Raw genomic sequence first — 18,195 nt, forward strand, 5'->3', positions numbered from 1 at the left:
TTGTGGGCAACGAGCCATGACCCTGGCAATAGAACACCGGAGAAACGTGTTTCAGGTGTATGTTGATATCACTAGTGGAGTCTGAACGAGTGGTGCAGAATTAAGGGTAGGTCTTATATGCCTTGTTTGATATGGGGGAGAGTGATGGACCAGCCAGATACCTGCAATCTATAAGTGTTATTGTCTACATAACAAAGAAAAGAAAAAACAGTTTTTCTTATACGTATGAATTGAGGCGCTTAGTACTTGGGGTGTGATATAAATTTAATTATCAGCAGCTGTAGCACTCTTGGGGTCCTCCTATTAACCCAGAAAAACAGATATATACATAGACACCACTTTGTGTGAAAACTAAGTTTAGATGATAATCCCCTTAACTTACACACAGTGGAATAGTGCAGCGCTAGACAGAAGGCTTACCCTTATAATGTGGGGCGTTGCTCATATATAACCGGGAAAAAATATAAACAGAGAAATACGTAAGAGGACTTATTATACATATTTTTACATAATTCTTTTAGTTGATATACCTTGTGTGGAATTATTTGTTTTTATCTCATGTTGGAGTATTTTTTATTTTCTGTAATAAAACGTTTTTTGATAAATCCATTATCCTCTTGGACCATCTGTTCCATGCCGATTTAAAGGGGGTCCTTTGCCACTCCAGATATTGGCAAGTAAGTGCACAAACTTGGAGCCAGTTATTTATAGGCTCCAGAATCAGGTCAGCAACTTTTATTTTATCTTTCAAGTTGTAACCTAAAGAGTCTATTACCACCTGCACTACTTGTTTGCCACCTGCTTATGTCTTCCATGTACACCTATTCCACTTGAACCAGCGAAGGGGGCAAATGAGAAGGTTACTGTTGCTACCTTAAAGGCACAGCAAGCGCATACGTTCAGAGCCATAACGTCTAAAAGGCTCTTGATTTGTGAGCATTAATTTCTCTAATTTTTAGTGTTAATTAGTTTTTTTTAACAATATTGCACTATTACGTATTTCTCTGTTTATATTTTTTTCTGGTTATATATGAGCAACGCCCCACATTATAAGGGTAAGCCTTCTGTCTAGCGCTGCACTATTCCACTGTGTGTAAATTAAGGGGATTATCATCTAAACTTAGTTTTCACACAAAGTGGTGTCTATGTATATATTTATTGTCTACATATTGGTCCAAGCTGAGGATACTCAAAGAAGGAATGGAACGAATAGTGAGGGGAAAGGGAAACTAGAAAACTGAGAGAGGAATGTAGAGACGAACGTGCCAGAGAGGCCAATTCAACTGTAGGGTTCTGAGTGCCCGCAGTCTGAGTCCCCAACCCAGGAGAAAGGGGAAGGAGGGTGAGAAGTGCAATGACTAAACAGGGAAAGAAGGGGATGGGAGTGTCTTCATTAAAATAAGATTGTTCAAACAGTCATCAGATATGATAGTAATATAGTGGATGGGTGTACTTTTACCAAGGAAGGAATGTGTCTCCATCCATCCAAGGGCAGTGGCGGATCCAGGGGGGGGGCAACGGGGCAATTGCCACCCCCCAAGATTCTCCCCTGCCAGCTAATGCAGGGCTGGCACTGTCCAAGTGCCAGCCCTGCAATGTACCTGCGGACCGGGGAGGGAGATCAGTGATCAGAGCTCCCTCCCCGGTCCGCAGGCAATGTGCTGGCAGCTGACGGGGGAGGGAGAGGGAGGAGAGAGGACCCGCTCCACTGCAACGCTCCAAATCTTGCAAGAGTGAACTCTAGCCCTGGAGCGTGGTCTAGAGTTCACACCTACCACTGGACCACTAGGAATTCCCCATCAGACCACCAGGGATGGAGAAATGTCCCCCCTCCTCCCAGGTAAGAAGAGAGGGGGGAACATCAATATATTTATTTTATTAAATTACATTTTTTTTTTTATTAAAAAGCCTCCCTACCCTCCTTCCCCCCATACAAACACTGCCCCCCATACACACTGCCCCCCATACTACACACACTGCCCCCCCATACACACACTGCCCCCATACACACACTGCCCCCATACACACATTGCACACCCGTACACACTGCCCCCCCCACACACACTGCCCCAAAAACACTGCCCCCATACACACACTGCCCCCATACACACACACTACACACACTTCCCCTTCATACAAACTGTAACGGAGCTCCGTGTACCCCGACCGAGTACCCTCCGTTGATGGATGCTCCTAGCGCTCTCAGAGGACTCCAAGCACTGCAGACGACACCACAACCACCGCAGGCTCCACAACCGCCGTAGCTTAACTGGAGCCGCGCCGTCTTCCTTCCACCCTGGATCGGCTTCTGTCCTCCAGGACCGTGTGGGGAAGACCTCTCCTCCAGGAGAGCGTAACAGGAACAAGCTCTTACAAGAGCTAAGTGATTAAGAGCTCAGGGGAATATGCAGCGCATAGCAATCCCCAGTGTGATATAGCAGTTCCCTCCAATAACGAGACAAGGCTACGTATTGAGGGTCAGAAGAGGTCTGAGGACTGGAACACCCAGCCTGCTTTTTATTAGGATCAGGTACATACAGGACACTCCCAGGGGGAGGATGAAATTGACCAATCACATGCATGGTAACACCCCCACGTCTCCTCCCCTCAGATAAACACATAACCCAATTAAAACATACATTATTTTACCCAAGTTCTGGATGTACCCCAAAAACAGGGGGTACAGCTTTAAATCTGGTATCCCCAAATAGCCCTTGTTCAGGGGAACAGTCTGTCCAAAAATCAGCCCATTCGGATGGATGGTTCGGGAGATACAGGGCTCCAAAGTTTTGACCGACCGCACAGACCAACTAGCCGAAAATAGTTCCATGAGTTTTGGCCTTGCGGTCGGTCTCCGTTCGCACGGTAAAATAGACGAAATTCTTGCCATCCATTCGCATCTTTGTGGTCGCTAGAATCCCCATACTAAGTTAAGTATAACTACCGAACGGCCGGTCGTTCGGTAGTTTCCGTGCGTAGTTCTGGATGTCTGGAGGTCTTAGCGGTATTCGCCTGTTTGTGCTTCCGATTTCAGTTCCATGCGTTCACAGGCAAACACCGCTGTTCGCACGCAAGATGGCCGCGAACACGTGGAAAAGTCCCGAAATGGCGGCCACCTATTCAGAGCACAAAGAATTCGCATGAAATCATACGAACGGCTGTATTCTCCAGTAATGGTATTCTCATGCAATATATTCGCCTAAATCCCCTGGCTGTTAGGTTATATTAGCAGTCCAAACCTACAGCATAGATAAAGGGTAAAAGACAGTCTAATACAAATCCATATGCCTGAATACAGGGTTTACAGTGCAATATAGTCCAGGACCATAGTCGCAGGGGAGGAGGCAGGCAAGCATGCCTCTCCAGGACAAAGTGGCGAAGGGCACTTCGTCACACATCTCCCCTTTGGGGGGAAGACTAACCAGGCACCTGACCTTCTGTCGGTCAGTGCCTCCGTTAGTCGATCCACCAACCCACAATAAACAGATGTCCGAGTAGCCCCCCCACAACATCAAAGTACAGGAACAGCCCACCCACAACACACAGTCACTGCACCTGGGTATTTGGCTGTGGTAATGAGGCCACATGCCGAGGGTACTTGAAGGGCAGAGGCCACCTGCACTCTGCCCAGATGCCAGCTCTTCTGCTGGGGTAGCCTGCAGGACATCAGGCTCTGGACCAGGGACAAAGGTAGGGCAGAGGCCGACTGCGCTCTGTCCAGCTGCCAGCTCTTCCGCTGGGGTAGTGAGACCATAGTCCGGCTCAGTAGTCAAGGGAACATGGACGTCAGGAGGGGTTAGCATCGCCTCCGTTAACCCTGGTGCCACGCTAGGAGTTAGCTGGGGAGGGGAATTTGTACTTACCCCCTCCTCTGGGTGTCCCGGTGAGGGTAGTTGGGGATCTGGAAAGGCTGTCCAGCATCCCTGTAGGTCAGGCACAGAGACCACGGTCCCATCTGCGCCGTCTGGAGGATTGGTGTCTCCCCTTGTTGGGGGAAGCTGCCGCTGGGGAGAGGGGGTGCTGTGCTCCTTTCCCGGAAACACAGGCTGCCGCTGGAGAGGGAGACCGCCTGTCTCCACTCCCTTACCATTGTCCTGTTGCTGTAGAGAGGGACCAACTGTCTCTGCTCTCTGTAGGACACACTGCTGCTGGGGGGAAAGGTCGCCACCTTCTGCCCCCTGGGATATATACTGCCGCTGGAGAGGGAGACCGCCTGTCTCCACTCCCTTACCATTGTCCTGTTGCTGTAGAGAGGGACCAACTGTCTCCGCTCTCTGTAGGACACACTGCTGCTGGGGGGGGAAGGACGGCACCTTCGGCCCCCTGGGGTACACACTGCCGCTGTGGATCTGGGCCGACTGCCCAGCATCCCTGTAGGGCCGGTAGAGAGACATCGGTCCCATCTCTACCTGCCATCTGGGGTTCATCGCCGGACCAGTCAGGGAGGTCTGGTTCTGCTTGTCGGGTAGGTTGGGGCTGTACGAAGCTGAGTAGGTGTATGTAGTCCTGCTCCAGCTCCCACTCCCTTGTTGCCAGGTGGGTCATGTCTTTTCTCACCTCGCGTTCGTCAGCCCAGACATACATGCCCATCCGGTAGTCGTAGATGTCCCAAAACCTAGACTCCTCCGTGCTGCCGAAATCAAGATCCTCCTCCATGGCATCCATAAGTAGACCAGGACCATCATAATCATCCCCCTCCGGTAGGTCGTGCTCGGCCGTCCAGGGAGTAAGTCGAATGGTATGCCACCAGAGGGCCTGGTATGCGTTGTCTAGCCCGATCTCTCGCCATACCAGGGTCTCTAGTCTTGCCACCCACTCATCCAGGGGCTGCTCCCCCAGTAGACATATTCGCATTGCCACACGCTTCTGTAGCCGCTGCTCATCACTGGGGAGCCTCTCACCTCGCCGCCACTGGGCATCTTCCAGGGCATCATACCAGAGTTCCCTTCTGGCTGCATCCCTGTAATCTGCGGCCTCCTTCTCCTCCTCATCATGGAACGCTGTCCGCAAACCAGCTGATTCCATCCTGTTGTCGCCAGGGGCGCTGCCCAATGGCTAGCGTTGCCCTCAATTGTAACTCCAAACGTTACCCGTGTCTCTGAGCTGCTTCTCCTCGCACTAGGACGCCATCCCACCGCTGCCACCACTGTAACGGAGCTCCGTGTACCCCGACCGAGTACCCTCCGTTGATGGATGCTCCTAGCGCTCTCAGAGGACTCCAAGCACTGCAGACGACACCACAACCACCGCAGGCTCCACAACCGCCGTAGCTTAACTGGAGCCGCGCCGTCTTCCTTCCACCCTGGATCGGCTTCTGTCCTCCAGGACCGTGTGGGGAAGACCTCTCCTCCAGGAGAGCGTAACAGGAACAAGCTCTTACAAGAGCTAAGTGATTAAGAGCTCAGGGGAATATGCAGCGCATAGCAATCCCCAGTGTGATATAGCAGTTCCCTCCAATAACGAGACAAGGCTACGTATTGAGGGTCAGAAGAGGTCTGAGGACTGGAACACCCAGCCTGCTTTTTATTAGGATCAGGTACATACAGGACACTCCCAGGGGGAGGATGAAATTGACCAATCACATGCATGGTAACACCCCCACGTCTCCTCCCCTCAGATAAACACATAACCCAATTAAAACATACATTATTTTACCCAAGTTCTGGATGTACCCCAAAAACAGGGGGTACAGCTTTAAATCTGGTATCCCCAAATAGCCCTTGTTCAGGGGAACAGTCTGTCCAAAAATCAGCCCATTCGGATGGATGGTTCGGGAGATACAGGGCTCCAAAGTTTTGACCGACCGCACAGACCAACTAGCCGAAAATAGTTCCATGAGTTTTGGCCTTGCGGTCGGTCTCCGTTCGCACGGTAAAATAGACGAAATTCTTGCCATCCATTCGCATCTTTGTGGTCGCTAGAATCCCCATACTAAGTTAAGTATAACTACCGAACGGCCGGTCGTTCGGTAGTTTCCGTGCGTAGTTCTGGATGTCTGGAGGTCTTAGCGGTATTCGCCTGTTTGTGCTTCCGATTTCAGTTCCATGCGTTCACAGGCAAACACCGCTGTTCGCACGCAAGATGGCCGCGAACACGTGGAAAAGTCCCGAAATGGCGGCCACCTATTCAGAGCACAAAGAATTCGCATGAAATCATACGAACGGCTGTATTCTCCAGTAATGGTATTCTCATGCAATATATTCGCCTAAATCCCCTGGCTGTTAGGTTATATTAGCAGTCCAAACCTACAGCATAGATAAAGGGTAAAAGACAGTCTAATACAAATCCATATGCCTGAATACAGGGTTTACAGTGCAATATAGTCCAGGACCATAGTCGCAGGGGAGGAGGCAGGCAAGCATGCCTCTCCAGGACAAAGTGGCGAAGGGCACTTCGTCACACAAACATTACACACACTGCCCCCCATACACACACTGCCCCACAAACACTGCCCCATAAACAGACACTGCAACTCTCACACACACTGCAACTCTCACATACACACTGCACCGCTCACACACACACTGCACTGCTCACACACACACACACAAGCTCTCTCACACACACACTGCCCCACACATATGCTGCCCCCTAACACACACACTGCAACCCTGACATACACTGCCGCCCTCACGCACTCGCACACACACTTCACCTTTCACACACACACTTCACCCCTAACACATACCACTGCTCATATGCCCTATATCCCAGCAGACCCCAGGTAAGTAGTCAAACTGTTCTTAAACGGTTTGACTACTTACTCTGGGATGGGATCCTGGCACTACTGGCACCATAACTACTACACTGAGCTGTAGTGGTTATTGTGCCTGGATTATTTCTTTAAATAATCTACAAGTGCCCCTCCCGAGATAAGGCTCTGAATCCGCCACTAGTCAAGGGTCCCAGAATTTGTGGAAGAACTTAAAGTTATTGTGGGTTTAGGATGTTAATTTATCAATTTCAATACTATTCAAAAACAATTTGCCAATCATCTGGAAGGGATCTTTGGGGTTGCCCCGAGTTCTGCTATTGCCTGTCAGGTGGCAAAGGAAATTTTTCATGGTAGTTTATTTTTATTCCTGGTGAAATGGTCAATGGGCCTAGACAGAAGTAAGACCCATGGGTCTAAAGGAAAAGGTCTGTTCAAAATTCTAGATAATAAGGTTGTGATGCTCTTTCAGAGTTGGGTAATTTTAGGGCAAGACCACCAACAGTGGAGGAAGACAGTTCCACCTTAATTCAAACAGGGTCATTCAGTTACGTGTCAGGAAATGTTAGTAATTCAAAGTGATTTTAAAATGTTAGCCCAAAATATCTCAATTGAAAATATTGAGACTCGGACATTTTCAAAACTTACCATTTTGACCTAAAATGTTAAATTCACATAAAATTATTAATGATTTTTACATTAGCGAAGAGCCCTTCTTGTCTGCATTATTTACTAAACAGTCATTTTTGACACAGGAGTTATAGATAAACGGACAGGACAAGACTTACCTGAGAAGCATATTTTCTAAATAGTTGCTGGTTATCAACTGTCTGCAAAGGAAAATATTAAGATCTTTAAACCACAACAAATGATTTTACATTTAATGAGACAAATATTTGAAAAGTGAAATGAAGATCAGATTACCATGTATTGCTCTTAGATACGTAATAATAATAATAAGTTATGAGTATTTCTCTGTGAAGACCCTTCTGTAGGTTGATGGCTACTTGGACATCACATGAATCTAATCCCAAAGTTTAAGGCAGACTTGGCTCCTGGCTATGGGATACGTTTTTAAAGGAGGCTTGCAATGTATGTGGTTTAGGGTTCAGTGCTATCTGTGCCGGGCAGAGTTGACATCCCTTGGCACAGTGCTCTGCCTGGAGATGCCGAACATCCCCTATAGAGAGGCATTGATTCAATGCATCTCTGTGAGGAGAAGCTCATTGGCCAGGCTGGTGCGTGGCCCCACCCCCATCCCACCCCACCTCCTTGACGATCTCAGCCTATCCAATGCTTTTCCTATGGGAAAGCATTAGATTGGCTGGGATGATAATTCTGAGGTGGATCTGGTGCGGGCCATACCTGTGCGGAGCTGGAAGTAATGTGGCAAGCAACCTAAATGGTGGTTTTAACACTACAGGGTAAGGAATACAGTTTGTGTTCCTGTCCCTATGGTGTTCCTTTAAGCTTCTGTTTATTTTGATTTCACTAAAAGCTGTGACAACCTATGACTGTCACATTTGAATCTAATGACTTTACCAATTGTTGCAGCTGAACGTTACTTGATAATGTATGATTTCTCATTTATACAGTACAGCAAATAAAATATAATTGCTTTATTTAGCATTGTGAATGCCAGCAGGATATTATAATTACCAAGTAATTAGCTTGTAATGGTCCGGAATTATAAACCTCGGCGCTCTGTTGAGTACCCAGCTGACTACGGAACAGAAGAGAGAGAGAGAAAACATGATCAATGGGAGGAAGCGGGATTAACAATTTTTGAAGAAATATTGAGTTTTAATGAGAATTGTCATCTACGAAACAGACGACCACATTTAAAAAATTAGGCCACAATAATCAACGCAGGAGATTTTCCAAATTTACATTTTCCAAAAATGGAATTACCCGGTATATTTGTTATCGGAAATAGAAATAAATCTGTATATAGTACGTGAATTTAAAAAATAAATAAATAAGATTTTCTTTTTAAAAATAAACATGCCTCAACTGCTAAACCAAAGGGTTTCCATTTTAAGGAAATTGCATCTAAAATAAGAAGTTTAAATTACTTTCAAATCATATATATTTATTTATTTATTACCCCTTTTTAACCCTTTAGTGACTGTGGTTGTTCTGCAATGCCACAGATTCGTGATTAAGACGGTTTTGGCATTTTTACTTGGCATTTCTTTCTCCATAATGTCCCTCTTTCTCATTAAGTCCTCCCATATATATTTATACAGTTTTGCCAAATGACAGATTGAGATTTCTTCTGATATGCTATTATAAATATAACACTACATAAGCAATGAATAAACAATTTTAAAAGAAAAACACGATAAAACATATATATTTTTTTTGCTAGTAATAATTTCTAAACAACTAGTGCAGCTAAAGAAAAGATACAAAATAGCCGTAGTCATATGTCTAGAATTTCATCTACTTTTGGACTTATACGTCTACAGCCACCCAACTGCTCTTTACCTCCATCGTGGTGTGCCATTTGCCAGAAAAAAACAAGAACTTTCCCTTCATTATGGGGCATTTCAGTCACCAATTTAGCACTATTTAAAAAAAAAATAAAAAAAAAATCATATTGATTTGAAAGGCCTTGTCTATCCTATTTCAATATCCCCAGGTTTGTATTCGGCTGTAACTCTAAAGTACAGCAATACGCTACATGTATACCTTTGACAGATTGTTTTCAGGAATTTATAAGGTAAAATTACAGCCATGTCCCAGTTTTGACATGCCTCATGCTTACTTCCCAAAGACCCCTCTTGGTGAAATGACTCTATATCACCATCCTGGCCACCTCTCTCAAACTTTGATGTTGATTCTAACCATATCTAACTCTACTCTTAGCTGACTCTAGCTAAACCTAACCCTAGCTAAACTTAACTCAGGCTAATCCTAACTAATCCCAGATAACTATAATACTATTTACCCTAATTAGCTAATCCTAACTAATCTTATCTAACCATCACCCTAACTAGCCATAATCATAATCCTAGCCAACTCTGGACCAACCTAACCAGAGCTTGTGCCTGTCCTAACCCTAATTATATCCCCATTTGTGCCAAAGCTCCTCTTATGTTCCCACGTGTAGGTGGAGGCCATATAGCACGAAATCGTATCAAAATTATTATTCAGTATTTAAGGTTCAGAATTGGTTTAGAATTGCTACAAAATTCGACATTCCTACACGCAGGCTTACAATGTATATACAATCCCTGTGTGTATGTACTATTTTGCGTGATTATGTTATACGTCATTGGACAATGTGTAAAAGTATAAATGTTAAATAATCAAGATATTTACATTGCGCAGTCTTTGCTTTTCAGGAATATTTCCAGTAGGAACGAGAACTCTACTTCCGTGTTCTCAACAAATGGATAGATTAAATATGTCCCCGGCTTCAATCTGAATTTCGATGTTAGATCACGTTTATGGTGAGTAGGCTGGTCCAATCCTGAGAGAAATTTATTAAGAATCTGGGAACTCTGCAGTTTTTCTTTTGAATTATAAAACTGTGAAAATAATAGTAAAAGTCACACTTTCTGTAAAGGAATATAAAATGTCAGCATAAAATTATAGAGAAAAGCTTTATAACATTAAAAGCCTGGTAGCAAGTGGTTATTACAATTAGAAGAACCAGTGGTTTTATTTCTATGGAAAAAGAAAATGGTCATGTATTAAAAATTCAACCAAGTACTATGCTGCGATAACTTGCAGTAATAAATTGTTCCTGAATATTTGTGGATCAGGTGGTGGGTTTGGTGGGTTGGAAGCTTTAGGACCCCGAGACACCAGAAGGTTGGGGTTTTGAACCAGGGGATCCTGCATCCCCTGTTTTCATACATTGGGGAGTGGGTAGGAGGACTATTGTGTTAAAAAAATCCAGAGGGATTGGGCACAAACTGGGACTATTGGTAATTGGACTAGAGGACTGGGTATACCCGAGCCCAGTTAGGAAATAAAGGAAGTGGTAGGGGGAGCATTTATCAGGCTTTGTCCCGACATATTTTACTTATATCCCAGCTCACATTGCGGAGGAAGGTATCCACTGCCCCATTTATAAATCTTACAGCATAGAGGGGACACTCGTCACTTTGTAAAAAAAAATGTGACTGCTACTCTCAGGCTAACATTATGTTCTCCAAGATCCCATAGATACGTGTGTCTTTGTTTATCATTTGTTTTTCAATCAAGTGATAAGTGGTAAATTACTGAGTCTAACTTCAGACAATGAGCCGTGCCAACAAATAGCATCTAAAAAATAAAACCCATTGAGATTCTAAGAACAAGTATTCGCATCTTCTGTGTAAAACAGTGACTGACATAAAATTACTTTATATATAAATATTACAGCACATATAGAATATAAAGTGAAAGCAAACATGAACCTTACAATTTGAATTAAAATTAATTAGGACAAACATCTATTTAAAAATAAGTCCACCCTCATCAATAAGAACTCTACAGAAAAACCTATTTACAATTTACATCCTGTAAGTGTCCCTTCAGCATTGCTTCCACCAGATACAAGATATTCGAGAGGTATGGCTGTTACATTGATTTCTATAGATCCTGTATAAAGGCCCATTATACCCAGCACCAGCCCCAATAGGTCTCCAATTCCCAATCTGGAACTGGTAATGAAGGAGGTTTGCTTTGATAGCTCACTGCAGACTACAGGTGGGACTGGAGGAGGATATTTTGGTAATGTAACACCCACAGAGGCCGCGCATGGTGGCAGTAAGTAATGTTAACATTTTACATTGAATATATCCTTGATAGCTATGATAAATTACATATTCAATGCACACATAGGCAATTTCACTTAAAAGGATACGAGGGGAAGAGCAAAGAACCTCCGGGAACCATAACAAATTAAATTTGAAGAAGTTGCCATGGTACCCGGAGTGTTCCTTTAAACTGATATTGACCAATGACAGTTTCCATTTAAGCTGATGCATGAAGCTATCCAGTCACTAAGTTAGTCCAAGCTAGTTTTTGTACACATTTGGGCTTTTTACTAGGAGGTAATTTGATTAATTTACTGATATCAGTCTGTCCTTTATTTACTATGTTTTATTTTCCAGTTTTAGTATTTATTTTGCCATCTACATCCAACATTCTTCTTAATGTACATACCTTGGAATCCACCTGCAACGATAAGATATAAACATAGTCAGCATTTCATAGCATATAATACAACCACATTATCTAGAGTACAATATGCGGTAATCTTTATAAAACTGAAGAACACTTTTATGGTTCTAAAACTTTGTTGCTTAAAATAGTACTTAAAATAGAATTGGAATCTTTGATAACGTCATGTTTATCATTGCTATTGCTGATTACACTTATAAAAAATGTTTTTGAACAAAAAAAGAAAGATCAAAAGCATATTTACACAGGCCTCGATTTAATACGCTTTCCGAATGATTTAGTACTGTCCGAAAAACATCCCAAAAGATTTATCGACAGGTATCCCCATAGACTTTACTGGTGACTTTTATTTATTTATTTATAAAATATTTTACCAGGAAAGATACATCCGGGAACTTCTGTAGATACATCATTTGGAAGATTTCGAATAACTTGGGAAGCTTATTAAATAGAGGTCACCATTACATTAAGTTGTTTCTGTTGTTGTCGGATGTGCGCAATATTTTTGAGATGGAAGGTTCAGGATTTGGCAATTGATTGGACATGAGAGGTGAAGGAGAGGTCGGAGTCAAAGAGAACACCTAGGCAGCGACCCTTAGAGGTAGAGCGGATGGTAGCGCCATTGACTTGGAGGGACACAGACAAGGGAGTAGCAACACTTGAGGGAGGGAAGACCAGAAGTTCTGTTTTGGACTAGTTCAGTTTAAGGAAATGAGCAGCCAACCAGTTGGAAATAGCAGGGAGGCAGTCAGATACATGAGTCAAGAGGTGTGGTGAGAAAGAGGGGAGGACAGATACATTTGTGTGTCATCCGCATAGAAATAATACTGGAAGCCGAAAGGACTTTACCAAGGGTTTACCAAGGGAGGCAGTGTAGATTGAGAACATTAGGGGACCAAGGACAGACTCTTGGGGAACCCCAACAGAGAGGGATTGGGGAGAAAAGGCAGAACCAGAGAAAGAAACACTGAATGAGCGCTGGGAGTGGTAGGAAGAGCACCAGGAGAGAGCGGCATTTCGTAGACCGAGATTACAGAGGATGAGAAGAAGCTATTGATGATCAACAGTGTCAAAAGCATCAGAAAGGAGAATTAGGATAGAGTAAGGGCCATGGGATTTTGCAGTGATAAGGTCATTGCATACTTTGGTCACAGCTGTTTCAACAGAGTGACGAGCACGGAATCGAGATTGAAGCGGGTCAAGCAGTGAGTTGGATTAGAGGAAGTCTGTCAATCTTGCATACACAACTCTCTCAAGAATCTTGGAGGCAAATGGCAGTAGCGAGATAGGGCGGTAGTTAGACGGGAATTGGTATCTGTGTAATAAAACTCGACTTTGTGTACTTGTTTTCTAGCAACCGAGCACCATGACGTCACACCCTTACTTGCCGGAAACCGGAAGAAAGCTCTAAGATGGTGGAGGGACACAGCTGCACTAAATCGGTGGGGGACGGCACATGGGCTCTTTATTTACTGTATATTGTATATAAACTGGTGAGTGTCACTGAATGTTTAATGATTTTTTGCATTGAAAAAGGGCTTGTGCCCAAAACTTTTGCTTGTTTTTCAAGAAAGAAGATTTTGTCTAAGGCAAAGAAAAGGTTTTTTTACTGTAAGAACAAAAAGGATGTGGAATTATCTGCCTGAAGAAGTGGTTTTATCAGAGTCCATACAGATGTTCAAACAGCAACTAGATGCATACTTGCAAAAACAGAATATTCAAGGATATAATTTTTCAATGTATGGTATTAGCTTTTTGGTCCAAGGATAAATCTGACTGACATTCTCGGGTCAAGAAGGAATTTTTTTCCTAGTGTGTTGCAAAATAGGAAGTGCTTCAAACTGTGTTTTTTCTTTGCCTTCTTTTGGATCAACAGCAAAAAACAAATGTGAGGAAGGCTGAACTTGATGGACGCAAGTCTCTTTTCAGCTATGTAACTATGTAACTATGTAACTATGTCCTTCAAATAAATGCATTGTAGCACATGTTGTGCACACTTATAATGGAAGCACAGACCTAATTTATTTCTATGTTTATCTGAACTTTGTGAGATGTATTTATTGTAAAATTCATTGGGTTTACTCTTGAGTTGGAAATAATCCCCTTGGGGACACATTATGGAGATTTTCCATCATGATGGCCTTTTATTTATAAAGCTGTATCCTTCAGGAGTTATAAGATGGAACATTGGCTTCTACAGGTCCTGTGATTCTCTTAAATAGATCGCCAGAGAATCATCGAACTTGTAGTTCAGCATCATCTAGAGGGCCAGATTTTGGAGAACGCTGTCTTAGAGCATGGGGACTGAATATTTAGTTATCTCAACTGCAACTAAAAGAGGCAGTTCCATTCAGAAACTATAACTCTGTAAGACGTGGTGACTTTACAGACATAGTAATATTTTGATTTGTCACTTACTGGAATAATTTGATATGATACTGATGGCCATACACCGTAGAACTTCTTCTGGTTTGCTGGATGTTGCATGAGCGATATCACCACATTGAACCCTTTCACCACTGCATCACTGTCATTTATTTTTATCAGATATTGTGGATTCTTGAAAATCAAATCTAATATGAGTGATTAAAGTCATAATTTTCTCATTATTCATAAAAAATTCTTTATATTCATACACTCTTTCACAGCAGAGGATTGTGATGCAAAATTATGTGAATTATAAAAATATAACACTGATTTCTAAAAATCTCTGGACCATGATACTATTTACATCATTGTCTGATCTTTATGCTCTGACCTCTTATCATGCGTTTGCTGACTTATAATAGTCAGCTGATGGATAATCTAAAATTCCATGGACACATGGCCCCTTAGATCTCAATCTCCTAGGACAAGTAACCAAAATGGCAAACCAAGGTTATGGTAAATTTACAGCATACTAATGCCACTGTTTTGTTATAGAAGGATATCACCTATATGCCACAAATTGACACTACATTGTGGTTTTGATACTACTGTCCACGAAACTAAAACCCCGAAGTCTGAACTCGGAGGTGAAGGGATGTTGTTTATCTTTAAAAAAAAGAAGAAGTTATTTTTAGACAGCAGGTCAGATTAATCTTCTTACCTTGCCCAACATCATTTTTATTTACGATTCCTTTAGGCCAGGTGTCCATAAACCTTTGCCTGTACCACTGTTTAGGCTGATAGTCCCAATCCAAGAAGTCTGGTGAAGGGCTGCAGATCACTACCATAAAAAAGTGTGCGACAAAGTCTTCAAAAGACATACTACAAATATAAAAGAAATATACATTTATGTAAAAATATGAAGGCTTGTAAAAGCATGAACATAAAACCCTCAAATTGACGACAATTCTTGTTAACGTGATAGATATTGCTCTGTATATATAATACCATGTGTTACATTATGCATGCTAAGTCTGTTATAATGTCTTTATTGTAGTGTTTTTACAAATACTCCTCCATCTGAATGACGATTTGGCACTTGAACTTACTCTGCACGTCACTTAGGCGTCAAATCCAACACTGACTGATTCTCGCCGTGGTGTCTTACGCCTACCTCAACCTGCATAGTTTTCTGGTTCCATACCAGTTCATGTCATTATAGCCATGCTAGTCTCTAACGTATTAGTGCATTTGTCTTGAGTACTTCGTTACAGTTATCTCTGTTTATTTGTCTATAAGATCTCTGTTTTACGTATTGTTTTATATTCCCCATGGAAACAGTGTCTTTTGATAAATTAATGTGCTTCTATATTTAATATGATTAGTGATTGTATAATTAATAGAAATATTGCATAGTTGAGCACGTCATTTGATTTATCATTCGTGTAATTATATGTGTTTTCTTTTTTTTTATTGACATGTAGATAATTATCAAACGTTAGATTATGAGTGACGTCTGTCAGGATTCCTAGTTGATACAGCATGCAGAACTGTATCACACCTAGGACTAAAATTAACGTCTTAACGGGCCTTAGAATGGCCGGACCTAACTTACCAAAGAATAGTCAGAATACTTGCCGAAGTAGGGGACACAGAATGAGACACAATGATGAGGAAAAAGCCAAAAGTCAAGGATACCACAATACAGGGAAGTCAAAACGAAGCCAAAGTCAATAACCAGAAATAAAAGCTCAGGAACACACTCTCGGACTACCACTAAGGGAAACCATGACAGGGCAATGAGGGAAGGCAAGAAAGGAGTTTAAAAACGTCTCCTTTAAATCCTATTGGCCATACCCGGCCTATGACACCAGAACGTGCATGCGCGTCCTTTGCGTGATGACACATGCACGTTGACGTCATCAATACCGTGGGAGGATCTGGGGCTACAAATTGGAATTGATGCCGAGCTATTCAAGTCCCGTTCCTCGTCCTGGGTGATCTCACTGAAGGTATGTTCTTCCCCCCAGCCACGTACAACACCACGGGTACCAGATAGGTGACAACGAGCACCCTGGGATGCCTGTTGTGGTTGGTTTACCTCCTCCTCCTCAAAGCCACATTCGTCCTCTGACTCCTCTTCCTCACAATCCGCTTCCAGCGTTGCCGCAGGTCCAGCAAGCGATGCTGATAAGGCTGTTTCTGGTGGTGATGGTGACCACAACTCTTCCTCTTCACGCTCATCTACAGCCTGATCCAGCACTCTTCGCAGGGCACGCTCCAGGAAGAAAACAAATGGTATGATGTCGCTGATGGTGCCTTCGGTGCGACTGACTAGGTTTGTCACCTCCTCAAAAGGACAGGAAGCAGACCTTGTAGGTCAGAGAGAGAGTAGGGCGCCCCCTAGTGATTATCCATACATATGTACAAGAAAGTAAAATATAACTTTTAATAGTTAATGCATAAAATGCTTGAGGTAAGGACCCAGATACAAAACAAAAAAGGGGGGGGGAGAAATGAAAATACAATACACAAAATAAAGAAAACCAAAATAAAGAAAAATAGATCGGGAGGATATCAATAAATGTGAGAGCGTGCTGGATGGGGATAGTATAACCTAAGGTGATAACCTACAAGTTACTATACGAATGAACGCCCCCCAAAACTGCTGTATATCTCACAGGTACACTATAAACTCTTGATTGACTCGTGCTATGTACCCTCCGTTTACTCCCCGCTGACAGTATCCAACACGGAATCTGGTAGGGTAGAGAGAATGGCAAACTATAATGTGCCCATGAAGGAGGGAAAAAAGGCAACGAGAAAATAACATGAGAGGTAAGTGTATCATATAAATGAGAACTGTTCTGGATGATACTAGTGTATCTAGAAACGATACAGTTATGAGAGCAATGCCTCTGGGGTTGAGGGAGCGAACTCAGTGAGGAGAGAGCAGCCACTGATAACCAGACAGTGCTACAAAATGCTAGCTAACAGCTGTACAGTGGTGTCTTTGAGAAAAATCCTTACTCTACACCCACCAAACGTGCCCCCATCATCACCCCTCTTAAATAAAAATGATACAATTATAGGAACCGGCTGTGAGGACCAAACTCGGTGTTCAAAGAGCGCTCAGTAACTGGGATGCAGAGCTACAGTGAACCAGGTCTGTACTAGCCAACCTGCTGGACCTTAGGTTTCAACGCTCGCTCAATACAACAATTCTATCCCCTTATGCAACTCTTGCTTAATACACCAAGTCTGTCCCCTTGAAGCCACCCCTTTGAGTTTAAAAAAAGGGAAAGAAAACTCTGTATCTCTATAGAGGAACTGTAACGGATTGCTCAACTTGCTGACTAATTCTCCATGCGAACAGACTCAAATCATATCCTCCCTAACTGCCTGCCTGACACGTGTTTCGGCGCCAACACAAGCGCCTTCTTCTGAGGCTAAACGTTTAGCCTCAGAAGAAGGCGCTTGTGTTGGCGCCGAAACACGTGTCAGGCAGGCAGTTAGGGAGGATATGATTTGAGTCTGTTCGCATGGAGAATTAGTCAGCAAGTTGAGCAATCCGTTACAGTTCCTCTATAGAGATACAGAGTTTTCTTTCCCTTTTTTTAAACTCAAAGGGGTGGCTTCAAGGGGACAGACTTGGTGTATTAAGCAAGAGTTGCATAAGGGGATAGAATTGTTGTATTGAGCGAGCGTTGAAACCTAAGGTCCAGCAGGTTGGCTAGTACAGACCTGGTTCACTGTAGCTCTGCATCCCAGTTACTGAGCGCTCTTTGAACACCGAGTTTGGTCCTCACAGCCGGTTCCTATAATTGTATCATTTTTATTTAAGAGGGGTGATGATGGGGGCACGTTTGGTGGGTGTAGAGTAAGGATTTTTCTCAAAGACACCACTGTACAGCTGTTAGCTAGCATTTTGTAGC

General features: G+C 43.2%; 1 protein-coding gene across 2 annotated transcripts in view; it reads right to left on the bottom strand.

Annotated features, from left to right (window-relative positions):
• The window catches only part of LOC134587590 (calpain-13-like), a 242,171-nt gene that overhangs the window by 149,029 nt on the left and 74,947 nt on the right, over window positions 1-18,195 (bottom strand). For both annotated transcript variants that reach the window (XM_063444079.1, XM_063444078.1), the window contains exons 12-17: window positions 14,982-15,142; window positions 14,312-14,466; window positions 11,876-11,887; window positions 10,040-10,248; window positions 8,372-8,435; window positions 7,501-7,542 (exon numbers count right to left, since the gene is read on the bottom strand). In XM_063444079.1, coding sequence (XP_063300149.1) covers window positions 7,501-7,542; window positions 8,372-8,435; window positions 10,040-10,248; window positions 11,876-11,887; window positions 14,312-14,466; window positions 14,982-15,142 — 643 coding nt within the window. The remainder of the gene's footprint in view (window positions 1-7,500; window positions 7,543-8,371; window positions 8,436-10,039; window positions 10,249-11,875; window positions 11,888-14,311; window positions 14,467-14,981; window positions 15,143-18,195) is intronic.

Source organism: Pelobates fuscus, chromosome 2 (genome assembly GCF_036172605.1).
Source record: "Pelobates fuscus isolate aPelFus1 chromosome 2, aPelFus1.pri, whole genome shotgun sequence".
Classification (NCBI taxonomy): domain Eukaryota; kingdom Metazoa; phylum Chordata; class Amphibia; order Anura; family Pelobatidae; genus Pelobates; species Pelobates fuscus.